The 21,787-nt window shown below is 39.3% G+C and overlaps 1 protein-coding gene across 1 annotated transcript in view; it reads left to right on the top strand.

Annotated features, from left to right (window-relative positions):
- Window positions 1-4,878: 4,878 nt before the first annotated feature.
- The window catches only part of SPTLC1 (serine palmitoyltransferase long chain base subunit 1), a gene marked incomplete at both ends in the record, with an annotated part of 30,067 nt that continues 13,158 nt past the window's right edge, over window positions 4,879-21,787 (top strand). The window contains 5 exons of the mRNA XM_079548733.1: window positions 4,879-4,944; window positions 6,366-6,473; window positions 14,439-14,533; window positions 16,553-16,646; window positions 16,964-17,036. Of these exons, the coding sequence (XP_079404859.1) occupies window positions 4,879-4,944; window positions 6,366-6,473; window positions 14,439-14,533; window positions 16,553-16,646; window positions 16,964-17,036 (436 nt within the window). The remainder of the gene's footprint in view (window positions 4,945-6,365; window positions 6,474-14,438; window positions 14,534-16,552; window positions 16,647-16,963; window positions 17,037-21,787) is intronic.

Raw genomic sequence — 21,787 nt, 5'->3', positions numbered from 1 at the left:
TACTTCTGTTTCTAGAAGATGAAAGATTCAAAGTGAAATGATTTAGAGTAAGTGGCATGTTGTTTTGACCATGGTTTGTAGTAAAAGGTGGCTATCAATCCAGATGCATATTTACACAGAATGGGTAAGTCATCCATTTACATCCTTCTGCAATAAAGGGTAACAGCCAAGAGAAAGTTCTGGCTTGCAAATCCCCAACCTGAGTATATCTGAAGAATGAGTTGAACTAGAGAGATGTGGGATTTAACCACAGCTCAGCACTGCAAAACTGCATATGGGTAACCTTCTCTCTGTAAGGCAAGAATTCTCATTTAGTGTCTGTTCTGTTGGTGATTTTAGCAGCCTGGTTAAGATGCTCTTGCAAGTTCCTAACACAAGTTTTCTCTAATCAACACAGAACTGGGCTTATCTGTTGTCAATTCCATGTTAAGATACTTTCATCTGCCATTTATTGAAAACTTAAGTGCTTAGCCCAGTGCAGAAAAGCCCACCTAGTCACTGCAAAGAGAAGTGTAGGCAGGAGATTATACTGTGCCTACATTCCATAAGTTAGGTTTTTGAACTGAAAGTCTAAATTTGACTCAAAATACTTTGCAAAGAGGACCATGGTTTCTCAGGATAAAAATAGTAATCAGCTTCTAGCAGTTGAAAACACATTTGGTCCTTTTTGTATGGCATTTCCACTTCCTGACACTTAAATCTGCACAGTTGAAGCAGTTCAAGATGCTGTCATAGACTGAGATGGCTAGAATGTAGAAGTACACTGACCAGTGGGTGCACCTTACTCCGACACAGCACTGTACAGAAGCTTGTGGTCTCCACCTACATAGCAGATAACACGAAATAGATTTCCATTGATGAAGTTAATTTAGAGCTAATTCACTAGAATAAGGAGTAAGCATATTTCCAAGAAGCAGTGGTGTGTGGCTTGAGACAGTACTAAATTTATCCTGTGCTTCACTTGCTTCACTTCTATGCATACCGAGTAAATCACAGAACTCAATATTCAAGTTCTCCCTGGTGCTTGCACAGTATACCCTTGCAACATCTTTCTGCTCCCCACTTAGAGTTGAGACATGTTTTTGGGGCTTAAGACTAAGCTCTCAACTGACTTGGTGCATTTTCTGTGGCTGCTGCCAACATCACCTTGGTTGAGCATCATGTTTCAAGACAACAAGAAAAGCCAAACTAGCACTGTCCTACTCTCCTTGCCAGTACAGGATAACACTACCAGTACTTAAAGAGGACCTGGGATTATTTTTTGAGGGAAGCCACGGAGTCAAAAAGTTACAACTAGTCATGCCCAAAATATAAGCTAAGCTTCTGTCATCCAGAATGTGTAAGAATGGTTGAAAAGTCTACTTTATGTCCTTAATCTCCTTTGTCATCATCCCATTCCTATGCACGTGTGTGTGTTTGGAGGAGGCAGGGAGAAAGTCAGTGATTCTCAGGACCTATCCTGCCATTTCCAACATTTTTCTACTTACCTTCTCTTCCATGTGCACATATTTAAGACAGCAATACAAGTAGGTGCCAGCAATCATCACCATCCCATGCAGCTATGTGACACTCCCTACTGCCATTATCCTCCGTTTTTTATTAATACTGTAACCAGGTCAAAAGAAGCCAAGAGTGAGACCCACAAGTGTAGAAGAAAGGTAGAAATCATTTCCTCATGTCCATACCTAGCTCCTGTTGTCTGTTTCAGGCTTGACAGAGTAAGAATGGAAAAACAGGAGGAACAACTAATGGGGTGAAGAAGGCAGAAGGTAACTGGCACTGGCCAACTCTGTGATATTTAGGATAAAATAAATTTCCTGATAACTGCATTAAGACCCATTTTTGTGCTTCTAGATTGATGTGAAAACTGAAATGAGTGGAATGTGAGTGCTGACCTGGGGAACTGGAGCTGTGAATTTTGAGCAAGGTGGGGAAAATGGGTGGGTTGATACAGAGGGTCTGGAGTAAGTCCACTTTAGGAAAATTGTGTAACTGAAGGATATGGAGAAGACACTTCAGGAGCAGGTATTTCCAAATGACACTCACTATCTCAGTAGCTTTCAATGCAGCTTTAGAGACAGATTCAGGTATTTTTTAATCTCACTTTCCTTCCCAGCCATAAATTGCCATTTCAAAGGAGTTCTCTCTTCACCACCCCTTTTTTTTTTTTTTTTTTTTTTTTTTTTCTGTAAGAAGCATAGCAGCCTTAAGCTGTTAGCAGTGTTGCCTTGTCTTGGAACAGTAAAAATACTGAACAATAAGAACAAGCTTACTACTACAAGAGTCCCTGCCCAAAGATAATCCAGACCAGGAACTAGGAATTCATTGCCAGAAGAATTACTAGTTGGTATGTTATTAACAGTGCTATATTTCAAACTGGAAACAACTCTCCCAGTGTCTCACATAATTAATTTTTTAGTCTCCTAATTGTCTATACATATGTCAAACATTTTGAAAATCAGAACCTGTAATTGAGATGAGGAGGTAACATAATCTGCCCTCACCAAGATGATTAGTGTGGCCCACTGTCTGGGAGTCATTCTGAGACTGGTTTGCATACCAGACACTTTCTTTCAGGCTGGTAGTAGCAGCCATCTCACAAGAGCCTGACTCCTCTTCAGTGGCCACAGAAATGCTTGACAGTGAACAGTACAGTCTTCATGCAACTAAAATATAAAGGAGACACTTATTGTTTCTGTCCTGACTGTTGAGATAGCCTAAAACCACGATTTTCTCTATACTGAGTAAAACCTGGAATTTTAGAAGTGTGTTATTAAGTTCAGGAACTGAGGGGGGAAAAAAAACAACTATTACACACTTGTCAGCAATCAAAATAAAGTACACTGATTTGAGTAATCCTCTACTGTAAAACTATAAGTTAGTGATTGTGTGTCATTAGCCACAATGCTCAATTTTTTCACTATCATCTAACAGCTGCTCCATTCTTCTAATCATGATGAAGAATACTGAGCAAAGCCTCAAAGAAGGCAGTTGCACAGTGGTCTCCAAATGATCACCAGAAGTGCCCTGCAGAGAAGCAACTCCGAAACACTTCCTTAAACAGAAACATCCTTTCTTTCCTTTTCATGAAGTGCTACCTCACTTCCTATGCAAACTTCTTTCCAGCTTTCCCTTCCCTTCTATTCCTTCCCTCTTAAGCACTCAACCACTTCTCTGTGCTCAACTGCACTCAGGCACACTCATCACAGTTCCCCTTCTTATTCAGAAGTCCATATCTCCCCTGCAATGCTCAGCTTTTAAGGCTGTTCACTCTGGCAGGGTTCTTAGGTTTGTAATTGCTCTACTTACTTGAATTTACCTGTAAAGCCATTTCCACTGCTATCTGGTTTTGCTTTTGCTGTTCAATTCATTAACCACATACTTTTGCAACTGTCTTTGGCAAGCCTGTCACTGTTCTGTGTGCAGACAGCAAGCACCATGTTTGTTAACGAGAGAGCAAACTATAGGCTCTTCCTCCCAGTTCACAGGTGAGGATGGTAAGTGCTGAGAAAAGTGAACCATTAGACTGGCATACTTAATGAACAAGACTGTTTCTAACATGGTGAGGAGGGAAGAACTAGCACACAGAGTCATAGAATCACTGAACGGCTTGGGTTGGAAAGGACCTTGAAGGTGACCCAATTCCAACTCCCTGCTATGGGCAGAACCGCCATCCACTGGATCAGGCTTCCCAGGGCCCCATCCAACCTGGCCTTAAACATCTCCAGGACTGGGCATCTAGAGCTTCTCTGGGCAGCCTGTTCCAGTTCCTTACCACCCTATAAGGAAAATAATTTACTCCTAATATCTAATCTTTTAGTTTAAAACTCTCCCCCTTGTCTTATGACTATCAGACCCCATAAAAAGTTGGTCTCCCTCCTGCTTATAAGCTCTCCTCAAGTACTCTAAGGCCACAGTGAGGTCTCCCTGCAGCCTTCTCTTCTCCAAGCTAAACAAGCACAGGTCCCTCACCTTTCTTCACAGGAAAAGTGCTCCAACCCTCTCATTATTCTTGCAGTCCTTCTCTGGACCCATTCAAGAATCTCTGCATCCTTCCTGTACTGGGGCCCCAGGCTTGGACACAGTACTCCAGATAGGGCCTCACGAGGGCTAAGTAGAGGGGACAATCATCTCCCTCACCCTGTTGGTCACCTCTTTTTTGATGCAGCCCAGGATAATATCAGCCTTTCAGGCTGCAAGTGCAGAGTGCTGGCTCACATTCAGCTTTTCATCCATTCAAGGCTGCCTTCTTATGCAACTCCCTTTTATAACTACTTGAATTTACTTGAGTGTGTTCCTCGCCTAGCCTCCCCTCTCATCAAGGACACCAAAGGAGGTTAAGCATTGTGGTGACAGCAAGGCACCATGATGCCAGGCTCATTGCACAGGACTTGAACAAGCATCACCAGGTGAGCTATTGAACACCTACGACACAAAGCTACCAGTCTCCTGTCAGGTTTCATCATAGTATGTGCGAGTCAGGAACGTTGCTCCAACATGCCCAGCAATCCCATTACGAGAGTGCATTTTGCACTACTACTAATCAGTTTCTTTGATGGGGGCTGAGCCACCTTCCTCTAGAGCTTCGCGCTCCACTTCTCCCATCTGCCAGCCTTCAGCACCGGCGGCTTCGAACTCACCGGCGGCTTCGTGCCTCCCGCGCCCCGCCCCGCCCCGCCCCGCGGGTGGAGGAGCCGGGCTCACCCTGGCCCGCTGCCCACTGCGGCGCCGCCGCCGCTCCCGCTGCGCCGCAAGCGTCAGCTGCCCGCCTCTCGCTCCGGGCGGCAGGGAGCGCCTTCTCCGGCCCCACCCCTCACGTCGGCGTCGAGAGGCCGGGGCGGAAGCTGCTCGGCTGTGCGGCGACGGGCGGAAGTAGCCATGGTGGCGGCGGTGGGCATGGGGCAGCAGTGGATCCTGGTGGAGATGGTGCAGGCCTTCTACGAGGTGTGTCGCGTCTGCGGGGTGGTGGCAGCTCTGCGGGGTGGTGGCAGCTCTGCGAAATGGTGGCAAGCCGCTGCCCGAAGAAGTCGCGGCGGGGACACGGTGGCGGGTCCGAGGCACGGCCGAACCGACTGAGGTCTTTCGCGGCCTTGGCCCTGGTGGTCGGGATTTCCTGGGACAGACGACTGAAAGCGGGGTTCCAATTGGCCGGGTCACAAGAAGGAAGCGGCCGCGAGCTAGCGCGGAGCCTTGCCGGCGGCTCTAGCAGCGCCTTGCGCCTTCTGCTTCTGTCAAGGTGCCAGGCTGAAACAGATATATGGTGTTTTAAAGATGCAGAAAAAAGGTGCGCTCTGGAATGACTGTAGTGTGTGGACTTAGGTGAGCATGTCATCGCCTCCGCTAAGAAACAGGCGCTTTTTTTTTTTTTTTTTTTTTTTTTTCAAAACGGTGTTTTAAGGTGCTGACAAGTAGCATCTTCTCCTCACCGTGTTGTTTGTGGCTTTTCTTTGATGTAGATCAGCAAGGCTGTCTGGAAAGAGTTGCTTATTTGTTTTCCTTCTTTTGCAAAACTAGGCTGGTGGTAAGGAAATAGCAATCTCAGTTGGGAAGTCTAGTTTATTGAATAGTTCATTCACGAAAGTTAGGTGTTTGGGTAAGCTTTATTTTCAGTCAAATGTGAACAGATAATGTAAGTTTGGATTCAAGCTCTGTCTTAAAGCTGCATGGCATTGTTGGTAATGCTTGGGCAAAATCCTAAGGGCTGGCTCAAAATGCGATCTCAAGATCTAGCACTCAAGGAAATATCATCTTTCTACTGTGTTTGCACTTTGAGTCTTTTAAAAATAGTAGGCCATCTACTGTATAGACTGTGGCCTTGCTGAAATTAATTAACTGAACCTGTCCTTTAAACAACTTGTCAAATAATTTTGCCATAACTCCACAAAGACCTTAAATTGCTTCTGCTACTGGACACAATTGAATTTCCTCCTTCTGAGCATCCAAAAAGGCATAGAACAAAACTATGTATTTGTACCTGGAAGCTCTGTTTGTGGTTGTAAAAACTTTCTGCTCTCATAGACACCGATGTGACCCACAGGGCTTATCTGTAGTTCCTTTAGTCATTATATTCAGTATTCAATTAGTGTGTGATTATAGCTAAAACTGCTTAGCAATGTAGTCTGAACATTGTTCATTAGCAGTAGGACGAGTCCATTCATACTCAATGGCTAAATTTGGTAGTTGTGAAGTGGTGCATTTTTATAAAATCCTAAGTTTTGTTGGAAACACATATCAGCTTTTGATCAGTTTTTGACTTCCTGAGAATGTAACTGGTGGAGACAAAACTGTCGGAAAGTATCAAACTAGTTCAAATAGAATTATGTTTAGTTCTTGTGCTTTATTATGCTTTTTTGCTTTATTTTTAGGCTCCTGCATACCATCTTATTTTGGAAGGAATTCTAATTCTATGGATAATCAGGCTTATATTTTCCAAGACATACAAGCTTCAAGAGCGATCTGATCTAACACCTAAGGTATAGTGTAAAAATATTTTTTTTTATGGAAACAGTTGATAAACATTGATGTGTTTGACTGTTGAACCACTGATGTAAAACAGCAAATTATGTTAGCTTTTCTTAGGATTTCAAGGGATAATATTCTGAGTAAGGGATTGCTTAAACTCTTCAGTTTGTAAGCATGGTATTTGGGAGTCTAAAAATGTTAAAAAACAGTGTAACAAAACTAATGTAACCATGAAAGACTAATGATCTAGTAAAAAGTGACTTCAGTCTAGGGCAGTGAGTCTCTGAAACAGGTTGCCCAGAGAAGCTCTGACAAACAGGAATTAGTACAATTTGTTTTACGGATATCCCTGGGCTGCATACGATAAGTTCTTCCTGTGACACTTCTCATGAGACTTATAAGAAATTTCTTGAACTCGAGAGGTAAAAAGGAATGTTAATTCTAGCAGTAAAAATTGTAAAAAGTTACATTGTATGGATACTGGATACATTAATTCTCAATTGCAGGGCAGAAGAATAAAAGTGCTAAGAGCTGCATTATAGCAAACGGTATGATTTGAGATATTAATTATTAACACCTCCAGTTTTTTTTACCTGTATCTGGTATTTCCTGGATGGCCTGCTCTAGATGTTTCTGCTTGATCAGGGAGCTTGGACCTGATTACCTCCTGAAGTTCCTTCCAGCCTTAACTGTTCTTGATGGATAGCATAGTCTGAGGAAATGCTTTCTGGTGATATATTGAGATTATGTGACAGTTGATAAAGGAAATTTAAATTGGTCTGATCTGTGAAAATTGAAGGAATGTTTTCAATATAAACAGCTGTATTTGGAAGGAAATGTCTTGTAAAATAATGCTTATACGCCCTAACTAATGTACAGTGCTTGCATTATAATAACAATAAATATGCAGTATGCAAAACAATTCTGTAATTATTTGAAAGTAAGCATAAATACAGCAGTGAAGTAAAAATGTGAATAAGCCTTCTACGGCTGGAGGAGTACTTAAGCAGACTGAAACATCAAAGCTGTGCTGGGATTCTGTTATTTTTCTGTAAGGTAGGTGACGTGAAAAAGTTCTTTTGCATGTGAAATGGCTGTAGGTGGGGAAGAAAATCTTAATCCTCACTAATAATCCTCAGATAGCTTACACTGATCTGCTTACTGCAGTAGGGGATGCTACACAAGCAGGTTTTGGTCTGTTGAGCTACAAGTAGTAACATGCCAGCAAGGAGATGCTGCTTATTTGCTCTCTCCTTTGTTTAATTGATGCTGTGGTGCCCAGTCTCTGCCACACCAGAAAGAGTGACTGGGTTGTTTATATGCAAGCAGTGGAGATATGTCAGCTCACACAGCAGAGCTCAGGCTACCCTTATGTCAGCCAGTTACATAATGATAGTTGGTGTTTCTCAGTGACTTGCTCTTGGGGTTTCTGCCAGAGAAGAGCTGATTTCATATGATAAATATTACCAAAGAGTACCACTATTGCACAGCCATATAGCATGATCTGTCAGGACCAGTCCGACCTGGGAAACCAGAAGTAGATTATATGTTGTGCAATCTAGTGAACCTACAAGTCACACTTCTAAAACAATGAAGAAATCCACCCAAACGTGTTTTCTGGGTTTAGTCAAATGTGTAGCAATAGTACAGTGAAACCTAGGGAATTAGCTTTCAGGCTGACTGTTATCATTCATAACATTGCTTGCAGGTATTGCTATTGGTTCAATTAAAAAAAAAAAAAAAAAAAAAAAATGAAGCTCTTGAATAATTAACTAATAAACTGAAGTACTTTCTCTGACTGTAACATCTTGATAGTTTGGGATTTCAGGAGCTACAAATAAATCTAGGGCTAGATAGAATACTAGACATGCAGATTCTCATGGGCTTTTTATTCGAAGTAAAATCTACTGAAAAGGAGCAAAGGGCCAGTGAGGATTGGTGTGTGTTGCCAAAGATTGCATTCCATCATTTAGCTACAAATTCACTCCCATCCAACAATTTGTGCAAAAGGAAGTAACCTTGTGGATCTGACAGTCTGTCACTCTGCAGTAAATAGTACTGAGCTTTTCTCAATCTGTGAAACCTTACTGGGAGTCTTATACTTGTGTATACAAGAAAAAATTGTGTTTTTTTTTTTTTAATTTTGGAATGTTCATTATGGTAATAGTATAATAAATTTAATTAGTGTAGTATTCACAGGGAGGCTAGAAAGTTCTTTTCAGAGAAGAATGTTCAATTCATGGCCAAGAAATAATGTTGGCCATGAGAGCTGTCTCTTACACATGTAATGTTCAAGAATTGGTCAGGATCAGAAGGTATTTAAAGAGAAAAGCAGATGTAGTTCCTTCCTGTGAGTTTCCAGTTCTTTCAGGCCAAGATTCCGCTATAGCTAAAGACATTTACCAGTTGATGGCATAATTCTGTAAATACCAATAACTTAAAGTGCTATTATTTGAGGACTGGTATGACTGAAAATAAAAAAAGGTATTATTAATCTTTACATATTGACACAGTTGTATGCTTTACACTGTTTCAAAACACTTGTGCTAGCAAAGACATGTTTCATAAAGATAATTGCTTCATACTAGCGAGGGAGATGATTATGCTCTTATGTTCTGCCCTTGTGTGACCCCATCTGGACTACTGCGTTCAGGCCTGGGACCCCAGCACAAGAAAGATGTAAAGTTGTTTGAGTGGGTCCAGAGGATGGCCACAAAGATGATTAGAGGGCTCTTGTGAAGAAAGATTGAGGCAGCTGGGCTTCTTCATATTGGAGAAGAGAAGGCTCTGAGGAGACGTCATTGTGGCCTTAGAGTAGCTGAAGGGGGACAACTGAAAGAACAGACTCTTTACTGGAGTGTATGGTGATAGGACAAGGAAGAATGGTTTTAAACCAGAAGAGAGGAGGGGTTATATTAGTAAGAAGTTTTTTTCCTGGGAGTGTGGTGAGGTACAGGCTGCCCAGAGAAGGTATGGACGCCTAATCCCTGGAGATGGTCAGGGCCATATTGGATGAGGCCCTGAGCAGCTTGATCTGGTGGGTGAGAGCCCTGCCCATGGCAGAGATGTTGAAACCAGGTGGTCTTCAATAATCTTTTCAGCCTCGTGCATTCTGTGATTCTATGACTTTGTAAAAATCAGGGTAAAAAGAACAACAGCTTGTTTAAATAATTTGGATTGGATGTGTTTACATCAAAGTATTTCTCTTAACAAGGCGCATGGTTTTAAATACTAAAACCCATCAACAATTAAAAAAAAAATGTGTATGTATGTTTAGATATATAAAAATGTTTATACAGATTTTACCTACTTGTATAAATATTCTACTTTGTTTTATGAAACAAAACATATTTGTATTTCCACATAGGATATTCATAAACAAAAGTTCAATGTTAAAATATAAACATAAAATGTACGTGTCTATATAAATTAAAAAGAATTAGGGAAAGAACTGAGACTGAGGGAAGGAACTGAGAATGAGTTTACTTATGTTGTGGCCTGAGAGAGAGGAAATTAGAAGTTTTTTTTTCCATCAAGTAGCTATTTTAAAGTACAGTGAACTGAAGAAAAATGAGTGAATCAAGTGTATATTGAGAATGTTACAATGTTAAAGTCTGGTTTCTCTGTGTAGTTGAGAATAAATATTTTTATTTTTGATGTTGGTCTGAAATTAGGCACGTATTTAGAAGGTGCCAAGTAGAAGTTCTGATAGTGAGGGTCACTGTATGAAAGCCTCTTTCAGCTATGGATGGATATCAGATGGATCATCTTCTGCTTATTCTGGAAAATCTGGTGTATTGAGGTATTTGCTGAATTCAAGGAGGAAGGAGTGTGGGCTGGCTTATATGCACTGTGGATCTTTTTTTTTTTACATTGATACTGTAAGCAGTGTGTTCAGCGGGCAAGGAGGGAGATTCTTCTCTAATCAAGAGATTTGGATAACTGTTTTCAGCTCTGGAACAATCAGCATGGCATGAACCTGTTGGAACAAGTCCAGATGACCAGGAGAGCTGGAGCACCTCTGCTGTGAGGACAGGCTAAGAAAATTGAGGCTATTTGGCCTTAGAGGAGGCTCTGAGGAGACCTCACAGTGGCTTACCAATACCTAAAAGGAAATAAGAAAGCTGTGGAGGAAGACTATGGTGGAATGTGGTGACGGGACAAGGAAAACAGTTTTAAATTAAAAGAGCAGAGATTTAGAATAGGTAGAAGGAAGAAATTTGTCACTGTGAGAGTGATGATACACTGTGCAGAGAAGCTGTGGATGCCCCATCCCTGGGCTTTTGGGCAACTGTGTCCCTGCCCGTAGCAGAGGGGTTGAAACTGGAAGAGTTTAAGATCTCTTCCAATTCAGACTATCCAGTGATTTATTTCATGTAGGAAAAAAAAGGCGGGACCATATCTTGTCAGTGGTTTGTGGCCTGCGATGCAGTTCCTGCATACTGCAGACCTTTCAAGTGGAAGGTGGAAGCTCCTACCAATTCAGTATGAGTAACAGGGAGAAAATTACTAACTCCAAATTGCTCGTTATGTTTACAGATGTCAATTTCACTTGCACTGTGTTAATTTAGTGTAGTTTCTTTCTGTAAATATGGTTTTCTTCTATAAATGCATAAATAAAATGCATATAAATGCATATAAATATAAAAGTTTTTTACCTGCTATGCTCTTTTTCAAAAAGATTTTCATTCAATTGATGTTTCAATTGTTGAGCCTCTGGGTGTTTTTTTTTTTTTGTATCCTTAAAAAAAATAAAATAAAATAAAATCCAGATTAAAAAAAAAAAAAAAAGCAAAATACTTACTTACATGGTTTTGATTCTGCCTACTTTGAAAAAAAAAAAAAAAAAAAGATACTTCATTCTCTGCCTCTAAGCTTCACTGTATGAAAGTCATAAAGATGTTTTTTGAAATTAAATGTTAACCAGCTCTACAAAAAATGCACCACACTTTGTAAGTTCTTCTCCCGTAGGCAGTGGAACTTATATACTGCTCTTCTCTTTTGTCTGTCGGTAACTGACGGGCTGCAGCATTTCTCATCTAACTTAGGCTTATTTCTGAAAATAATTTAAAAAGTAGTGTAAAAGAGACACAGAACTGTTGGTGCTGGCTACACTGTGTCTCAGGGTTTTGAGGTGAGGCCTTTATCACCAGCTACATTGGAGCAAACTGCAGTCTGCATGGGCAGATATCCTGTTTTCTGATCTGTAGAAGTTTTTCTGAAGCATTGTGAGAAGGTATGGAGTACTGCTGGACATCTTTCATTCAGGATTTGGTTTTGTAGTTAGTCAGTCTAGGTTGGGACTACTTTATTGTGGCCTTTAGCTTAGCTGCATGTCCGTGTCGCTTTTGCTGGATTTGTTTTCATCTGGATCATTTTTCAGAAGGAGGTTATTGTCTGTTTCATGACTGCCTGTGCTAACAAAAGGAATGGAAAAGTATTTGTATCTTAGAGAGGACTGTACCGTAACAGCTATTGGTTTACAGTGCTGTGGATCAACACCCATAGTATGAAATTAGATCTTTCATAATAGCTGTTTAAATAGCTATGTGGTACAGAGTTGCACATGAATCACAGAGTCATAGAATGTCTTGGTTTGAAAAGGACCACAATGATCATCTAATTTCAAATCCCCTGCTATGTGCAGGGTCGCCAATCACCAGACCAGGCTGCCCAGAGCCACATCCAGCCTGGCTTTAAATGCCTTCAGGGATAGGGCATCCACAACCTCCTTGGGCAACCTGTTCCAGTGTGTCACCACCCTCTGAGTGAAAAACGTCCTCCTAATATCTAACCTAGACCTCCCCTGTCTCAGTTTAGAACCATTCTCACTTGTCCTGTCACTATCAACCTGTGTAAATAGTCATTCCCATTTTGTTTATGTGCTCCCTTTGGGTACTGGAAGGCCACGATGAGGTCTCCTCCAAGCTAAACAAGCTCAGTTTCCTCAATCTTTCTTCTTTGGAGAGATGTTCCAGCCCTCTGATCATCTTAGTGGCCCTCCTCTGAACCTGCTGCAAGAACTCTATGTCCTTCCTGTACTGGGGTCCCCAGGCCTGGATGCAGTGCTCCAAGTGGGGCCTCACAAGAGCTGAGTAGAGGTGGACAATCGTCTCCATCTCCCTGCTGGCCACCCCTTTTTTAATGCAGCCCAGAACACAGTTGGCCTTCCGGGCTGCAAGCACACACTGCTGGCTCATGTCCAGCTTCTTGTCTGCCAGGACCCCCAAGTCTTTCTCATCAGGGCTGCTCTCAAAGAAATCTTGCTCCAGCTTGTATAAATACCTTGACCCAAAATCAGAATACCATTGTTTGTTTTGGATCAGTTTAGCAAACAGAGTTAGGTTTCTTGTTTCATGCTGAGAGTAACCTGAATTCAGGTAATACTTTTTTTCACCATTTTGGTGTTATTGATGTTATATGCATCAATCTTTATAGGATGCTTTGTCTAGTAATCTGCCATCTGAAGTTAGTTGCTGAATCTTGTTGAACGTGAGATTTACTATGCTGTAATAAGTAGTAGTATATGGATTAGCATTTCAATGCACGTACAACTATGTGCAGGGCTCCAGTGATCTCTTCTGCAATTGCTGAAGAAACAAAGAGCCTTTTCTTACATGAATAGGGCCATTTCAAAATAATGGATAAATTGAATTGTGTATTGTGTTATGTGTTATGTGTAATGGCATTTTATTTCCTTTAAAGCATACGACCCTTGGGTAAAATTAGAGTTTAAAAAAAAAAAAAAATCTAACATGAAAAAAGTAAAATGAAAAGGTATTTAAACTACTACATCAGCAAAATATTAGAAATACAGATAACTATGTCCACATAGAAAGTGATTTTTTCATTTGTCTTTTGAAATAGACCTTTGCAGAGTTCTTGGGATACTAATTTATATTCCAGAAATACTTAGAAACAAGATTATTCATTAGCTTAATAAAAAGAAACTGATGAAAGCGTGCAAAAGTAAACACTATTCTGGCATGTAGTTTCCCTTTGATTTTAATTTGTTCTTGTACATTGAAGGTTTGAAAGAACTTAATAAAAACAACAACAACAACATTTCCAAGTTATTTTAAAAAACTGATTACAATTCTTTTATTCAGTATTTTATTCATTATTAATAATATACTTTTTAAAATAAGTACCTTTAAGCATTCTATGGAAATGTAACACCTTTGTTGTCAAAAGTTAGTTAACAACGCTTACCTTATTATACTAGTAAATAATCCTCTTTTAGAATTCTTCTTGGTTGCTATGAAGAATGGTTTTGGTGGCTTTCCTTAGCAGTTGCTGATTTATGTGGAACTGGTCTAACGCAGCTGCCTTGCTGGTCCACCACAGATCTTTCAGAAAATCATTTAACTGATATTTTCTTGTATAGAGTACTTTGAAGATAAATATGCATTGGGTATTCTTCCATGATGAGATGGAGGGATGTATGGTTTAGTTTTGTTGCTGTTGCCTCTGCTATGTCTTAAGTGTCCGGCAGTTTATATTTTCTGTTGTGTCTTGATCATGTTTGTGTTACTTTGCTTAGTATTTTAATGCCAGAGTTCTTTGAACAGCACAGTTGAAGACTTGAGAATGTGGAGTGTGGCAATTTATGTTCAGTTGTTGTATGATTTGTGTTAAATTACATAGTGTAGAAGATGATTTTGATAATTAGAAGTAGACTGAATTAAATATTGATTGAATTTGTCAGGGACACCAAATTTGTATCTCTGTTCTTAATTATCATATCATGAGATTTTTAATGCACCATCACAGTGTGTTTTTTACACTTTCTTCCCTTTGAAGAACTCAGAGATTATTGGTTGACCATATAGAGATATTACCAACCATGTGTCTCAGAAAGGTTATATGTAGTAGGGTATGTAATTTACTGCATAACTGTTAACAACTGTCTATTAGAGTACAAGGACTTTTGTAGTGGAAATCCATTTTGAGCAATTTTCTTTTCTGTTCTTCAGGAAAAAGAAGAGTTGATTGAAGAATGGCAGCCGGAGCCTCTTGTTCCTCCTGTATCAAAAGATCACCCAGCTCTCAACTACAACATTGTTTCAGGGTAAGTCTAACTAAGGTAATTTCTGTTTTTTGCTTTAATTAAAGTATTTTGTATCCACATTTTAAGCATATTAATAGCAAACTATTTCCATATCTGTAAAATCATTTATAAATTAATTGCATTTTTAGAGGACAGAACTGAATTTGCCACTGAAGAGAAAGTCCTATTTTTGGAACCTTATCAAGATCCTTATTGAAATAATCTTTACCTCTTTGAATGTTTTAATTTAGGGTTTTAGTTTGTTTTGTTTTTAATATTGAATGGATACTTTTGTCTTTGTCTTCATTCTGGTCTGTTTTTTTTATGGTAATTTGGTTTTAATTTTTTTTTAATATTAGCATGTTGTATACTAACTTCGAGTAAGAGGTTAGGGAATTCTGTGATCCTGTGAGGGGGATGTGTGCAATTAGAAGACACTGCAGGAGAAACTGATTTTTTGCCTAGCTACTTGGCACTTCATGAAAAATTATTCTTGAAATAATCAATTTGGACCATCAGAATGCTTGATGTGAAATTTGTTTTGAATGTACTGCCAGTCTCAACTGCTTTGCACGAGTCCAGGCAGATGATATCGAATGCTCTTCCGTTATCCACCAACACTATAATCCTTTTGTAGAAGGTCACCAAGTTAATTAGGATTTGCCATTAGTGAAACTATGTTGGTTGTCACTTCTCTATTCTCTGTTTAACTTAGCCTTGTTTCCAGGAGTATCTGTTCCATGGTCTGCTGGGTAGAAAGGTGAGACTGACTGATCTGTAGTTTCCTGGGTCTTCCGTTTTAATAGTGATGGTGAAGTTTCCCCTTTCCCAGTCACTGAGAACTTCACTGGATTGCCACAGCTTCTCAAATGTGGTTGATCAAGTGGTATCCATCTCTTTACAGTTCACTTGGGACCCTTGGATGTGTGTGTTAGGTTGCACCTGTACATACTCAGATTTCTCAGGTGGTCTCAAATCTCATCGCATCCTTTCTTGAACGACTGATTCTTCATTCTCCCTGTCTTTGCTTTTGCCATCTGTGGCTTGGATGATAGTTCTCAATTTTGTTATTTGTCAACACATAGAGAAATAGACAGATGTAAGGTTTTGTAATTGGCTTAGCTATGAGTTTCAGCAGTGAGTGATTAGTTGAAGCTCTTGAGGTTATAGTATTGAAGTGTATATTTGCTGAAACAAGATTGCTTTTAGAATACAGAACATACTTACATTTAAAGCAGAAATACCTGTTTTTTCTTTAATTGCAATAATCTTTTATCTAAACCGTAACTTTTAGTGCAGATTTTTTTTCTGTTCTCTGCTTATGTTGTTGTTCATTTGTTAATACTGCATGTTTTCATGGTTTTTGTATTTCCTGATTACATGGTTTATTTAAACAATTATGGTTTAAAGAGAGTTGGAAACTCAATTAAACAGAATACTTATGTTTGTTTACAGTTAGCACAAGGCAGTAGAGGTTGGTATTATGGATTGCTTTATGATAAAAACATAGGTTTTCTAGAGATATTCAAGGCCCATCTGAATGCCTATATGTGCAGCCTGCTGTAGGGAGCCTGCTCTGCAGGGGGGTTGGACTCAATGTCATCTCTAGAGGTCCCTTCCAGCCTCTGCAATTCTGTGATTCTGTGAAGTTTTAAGTACATTTTTATTGTGCAAGTAAGTACCAATACAATTTCATTTTTATTCCTAGTACTCTTCCAAACAGATATAACTTTTAAGCTAAGGAGAAGCATTTATCCCTGCAAGAGTTGTCTTTGTATGAATTAAGTTTTCAGCAAAGAATCATGAAACTAAATAGGAAGATATTTAATAATACTTTATGAATATACAGGAGTAATGATTTTGCTGAGTTTAGCCTTAATATTAAACTTAAACATCAATTGCCAGTTAAAAGAATAATGGAAATGAGGAGTATTTAGAACACTTTGTTAATAGGAAAAATGAAACCTGCGTGCTGTTGAATTGTTTATGAAAATCATGAATTTTCATTCATAACAATAGGTCTCTATTATTTTTTTTCAGTCCTCCTACCCATAAAATCATTGTTAATGGCAAAGAATGTATCAACTTTGCATCATTCAATTTTCTTGGACTTCTGGATAATGAGAAAGTTAAGGTGAGTTCCAGTTACTTTACAGTGTGACAGTAGGAGCTGTGCTGGTGTGCTTCCTTGAAATTGAAAATTACTTCAGAAAGCACAAACTTTGTCAAGGGAATATGCTTCTAAAGCAGTACATCTTATAATTTTGTGCTACTTGTCTTTTAACTGAAGTTTTATCTGATAAACATACTTGGAGCTAGACAACCATTAGATTAGTATGTAATATTCTTGGTCAGTAGAATTAAAAAAAAAAAAGTCAACATGAACTCTGTAGAAGAATTAGTTACCAATTGCTGGGATAAATATTTCACATAATTTGTTTTATGTTAAAGAGTGCGGCTCAAGCGTCTTTGAAGAAGTACGGTGTTGGTACTTGCGGACCTAGAGGATTCTATGGCACTTTTGGTTAGTAATCTTTTTCTGATTTACCTTTAATGTTTTTAAGACTGGTGTGGTAAGCTAACTAAATTAGTTCTGTGTGTAAGAAACTAATCATTTCAATTATTGTGAAGAAATGAACTTATCCTTTAAAACAGTTTTTACTGTAATTGGTAAGGATAGATAGCTAGCAATTTTGTTCCATTCTTTTTTTATACCTTTTTGTAATCTTTCTTACTTTCTAATGCTGGTGTTGGTGGAAAGTTTAAAAAAACAAAAATAACAAAACAACAACAAAAACAAAAACACCAGAAATTTACCAATCCTGGTGAATTTCAGTGTAACTTAGAAACATGTTTCTAAATAGACCACAAGAGGGCAACCTGATTTCTGTTTTCAATGGTAAATATTACTAATTTTATCTAAGTTTATCTAATGCTGTAGTCATACTTAAGTTTTTCTTTACTGATTACTTTATAGTTGTAATTTAGAAATTTTATCATGTGAGAGGGTGTTCCTGAGGGTTTTCTTAATTCTGGTTAGGAAAAAGCAAGTTCTTAGTCTCTGGAAGTAGTTATTTATAGGCATTGATACTGAAATACTGCTTGGAAACCAGAGGGTAATAAATGAATAACTGTATAGTTGGATGCTAAAAGCATCAACTCATTATCTTGTGAACTTTTTTGTCTTGTCAGAGGTATTGGAATTCATGGCGTGCTTATACTCAAATGATTTTTGTGTCTTCATTTAGCTTTGGCTTTAATTCTAGACTATTTAAAACTTTTTCAGGCTAGTCTTTTGAGTGATTGAACTGTTGCTCTACCTACTTTTTAAAAATGTCTATTTATCAGAATGAAGCTGAGTATTTGACAGCAGTCTTAAGAGACTTTCTGTTAATCTGTAGCTGTGATTCATTCCTTAAAAAAATAAAAGGGATAGCAGTCTGTTACTTGTGAGCTTTTATGAAGCTGCATTCCCTCAGTGACCATAGTTCCACATGGATTTGTTAAAATTCAAACAAGGTTTAAAATACACTGGAAAGCTCAAAGAAACTTACTGACTCTTTTTCTGTTCTAAGTCCAGGTTGACATTAAGTGTTGTGAAATCCTGATTTTAGTGCTTCTTTGAAGTAATTTTTTAGAGCAGAATGTAGCTAAAGTACATTTTCTTTGGTAAATGAGAGATTCTCTGGTTTGTTCCCTGTCTCCTTTACAGGTGTAATCCTAAGTTCCAAACTGTTTAGCTTTTGCCTTTAATTTGACTACTGTTAATTGGTTCCTTTTTATGAGTAATAAATACTCCATTTCATGAAACAGGAGGTGTAATCTATGATATTGCTGCATGACATCACCAGTGAAGTGATCTTAAACTGAACTTTTTGAGATATCACTTTTCACAGGAAAAGTAATGGAGAAGTGCTTATAGTTTCCTCCTGTTACTGTATTGGATTTAATTGATGATTGTCACTCAAAATTATCCCCTTGTAAGAGCTGATATTTCATGTTAATGTTAGAGGACTTTCTATTCTTCTCTCTGCCTGTTTATGGGGATTTTGTAGATTCAATGAGTTCCTATTAAGAGATTGTACATCTCAGAAATGCATCCCTGTCTTTAGCCTTGAAATGTTTGTATCTTCACACAAAACTGAATCTGTACAGTGATGTTCTCTTTATTACAGACGTGATGCATGTCTGTGCTTTTGAGGGTGGTTTTTGGTTTAGTACTTCTGGGATTTTTTTTTAGGCTGTTGGTTGGCTAACATTTCAATACTCTTCAGAAAGATGAAGACCAAAACAGGCTACCAAATAAAATGCATGAAAGTAGATGTGGGGTTTTGGTCTCAGTTATTCTGCTCTTGACTTGCATATGAGCACATGCTGAACAGTAAATTGGTACTTCACAGCTCTTTTTTACAGCATTAGCTTAATTAAGGTTTTATATGTACGCAGAAAGATGTTAACAGTCATATCTTTGTGCAAATATAATCTATGTAGTGTTCTCAGTTAAGGTAGATTAATGCAAGTGATGTAACCAAATGAAGGCATATAATAGCAATGAAGAATAGAAAATCAAGTAATATTCTGTTTTTATCTTAGTAGAATGGTAGTAAAAACAGAGCTGTAGACTTTTCAACCTTGCAGTTATATAAAGCGTTCATTTCATTAAGTGACGATGTATCAATTTTGTGTATGCTATGTCTTGTTCTGACCTGTGCTTTTTGTCTTCAGTACAACTAACGTTCTATCCACAGTAGAATATGATAGATTGATAAAAATTTTGATCTTAACATGAAAATGGTTATATTCACCATCTGGTTGTAGCTGACATACTTCTTTTTGCCTACTGTTCATACCATGTGTTCCCTCAGTGTAGTGTTTGCTGTTGCTGACTAAAGTTCAGTGACAAATGTGCAAGCTTTTTATTTTTTAATTGTGATGACCTCTTTATCTCTGCCAGTTTATTAATTAGAGAATGTAATGGTCTTTTATACTCAAACAAAGCATTTTTTCTCCTTTAGATATTAATAGCTGAGCTCTCAAAGCAATATTTTTGTTCTTGTTTCCTCTAATTTTTAATTATGAATTTAGAAAAGCCAAGGCACAGATGGAACTTAACCTGGCAAAGAGAGTGAAAAAGAGCAAGGGATTCTGTAGGTGCATTAGTCAGAAGAGGAAGAACAAGGAGAATGTATTCCTTCTGATAAATGAGAAAACTGACAACAACAGACATCATGGAGAATGCTGAGCTACTCAACAAGTTGTCTCGGTCTTAGCTGATGATCAGGCTTCCCACATTTCTCACATTCCTGAATCACTGGGTGGGGGCTATGGGAACAAAATCCCTCATAAGTAAGAGCAAAGCAACTCTGAGACCACCTGATGAGACTGAATGTATACAAACATATGGGGCTTCAGCAGTCCTGAGAAGAAAGGAGTGTTGATTGATAAAAGATTCAACATGAGCCAGAAGTGTGCACTTGCAGCCCAGAAGACCAACTGGGTCTGGGTTGCATCAAGGGAAGTGTGACCAGCGAGGGAGGTGACCTGCCCCTCTGCTCTGCTCTTGTGAACACCTACCTGGAGTACTGCATCCAGTTGTGGGACCCACAGCACAAGAAGGACATGGAGTTGTTGGAGCATGTCCACAGGAGGGCCATGAAGATGATCAAGGAGCACCTGGGCTGGTGCTTTTCAGCCTGGAGAAGAAAAGGCTCTGAGGAGATCTTGTAGAGGCCTTCCAGTACCTGAAGAGGCCTACAGGAAAACTCGGCAGGGGCTTTTTATAAGGGCAGGTAGTGACAGAATGATGGGAAATATCTTTAAACTGGAAAAGGGTAGATTTTGTCTAGATAAAAGGAAGAAATTCTTTACTGTGAGAGTGGTGAAACATTACAACAGATTACTCAGTGAAGTTCTGAATGCTCCCTCTGTATGGGAACTGCTGAGTCACGGCCTGAACCTCTGATTAATAACCTGAGGTGAGCCATGAGTCAGCCAGAGGAGCACAGGTGAAGGCAATTCACCTGTGCTGCCGGAAGGGGTGGAGCCTGGCTCCACCCCTCTTAGACCTATTTAAGAGCTGGCTACCAGAGGGGAAGGATCTCTTCTGGAGATCATCTCTCTTGGTGTCTTCTGGTGAGCTCAGCCGAAGGGTAAGCTCTTCCACTTATTCTCTTTTGTAATCATTGTCTACCTTGCTTGATTCTCTCAATTATATTGTGATTACAACATCTTGATATCTGTTGATTAAACAACTATATTGCGGTTATAGCATCTTGATTATACACTCTCCCTTGACACATTCAAGGCCAGGCTGGATGGGACTTTTAGCATACTGGTCTAGAGGGAGGTGTCCCTGCTTGAGCAGGGGGAATTGGAGCTAGATGATTTTAAAGGTTCTTTCCCAAACCGTTCTGTGATTCTATGACATGCATCCCAGGGACCTGAAAGAACTGGCTAATGTAGTTGCTAAGCCACTCTCCATCGTATTTAAAAGGTCATGGTTGTCAGATGAAATCCCCGATGACTGGAAAAAGGGAAATATCACTCTCATTTTTAAAAAAAGATAGAAATAAGGCCTGGAAAACTACAGGCCAGTGAGTCTCGCATCAGTGCCTGAGAAGGTCATGGAACAGATCCTGCTTTTGTTGAAGTATATGCAAGATGAGAAGATGATGTGAGGCAGACAGCAGGGCTTCGCCAAGGGAAGATTATGCCTGACCAATCTGGTTGCCTTCTGTGGCAGTGACTTGTCAGTGGACAAAGGAAGAGCAAAGGATGCCATCTACCTGAACATCCACCAGGCTTTTGAGGTTGTCACACACAACAACCTTATCTTTAAGTTGGAAAGATACGGATTTGAAAGGATGACTGTTCTGTAGGTAGTTAATGTATTTGTTGGCCACAGCTAGGCAGTAGTGGTCAACAACTCTATATTCTGATAGAGGCTGGTGATGATGTAAAATTGTTCTTGACAACTGGGAGACTATGAGAATAGGTAAGCTGAAAGCGACTTTCAAAGATACCGTGTCCAGCTACCTGAGCCCTTCAGGTCTAACCAAAAGGTAAAAGATACTAATGAGGGCATTGTGCAAATTCTTCTTGAATGGGGCATCAACCACCTCCCTAAAAAGCCTGATCCGATGTTTGACCACTTTCAGAGTAAAGACATTTTTCATAGTGTCCAGTCTGAACCACCTCTGATGCATCTCTGTGCTGTTCCTTTACATCTTGTCATTGGTTCCCAGGGAGAAGACATCAGCATATCCCCAGCTTCCT

Source organism: Tetrao urogallus, assembly GCF_951394365.1.
Source record: "Tetrao urogallus genome assembly, chromosome: Z".
Lineage (NCBI taxonomy): Eukaryota > Metazoa > Chordata > Aves > Galliformes > Phasianidae > Tetrao > Tetrao urogallus.
The sequence above is the reverse complement of the archived record's forward strand: the minus strand, read 5'-3'. Positions and strand labels throughout refer to the sequence as shown.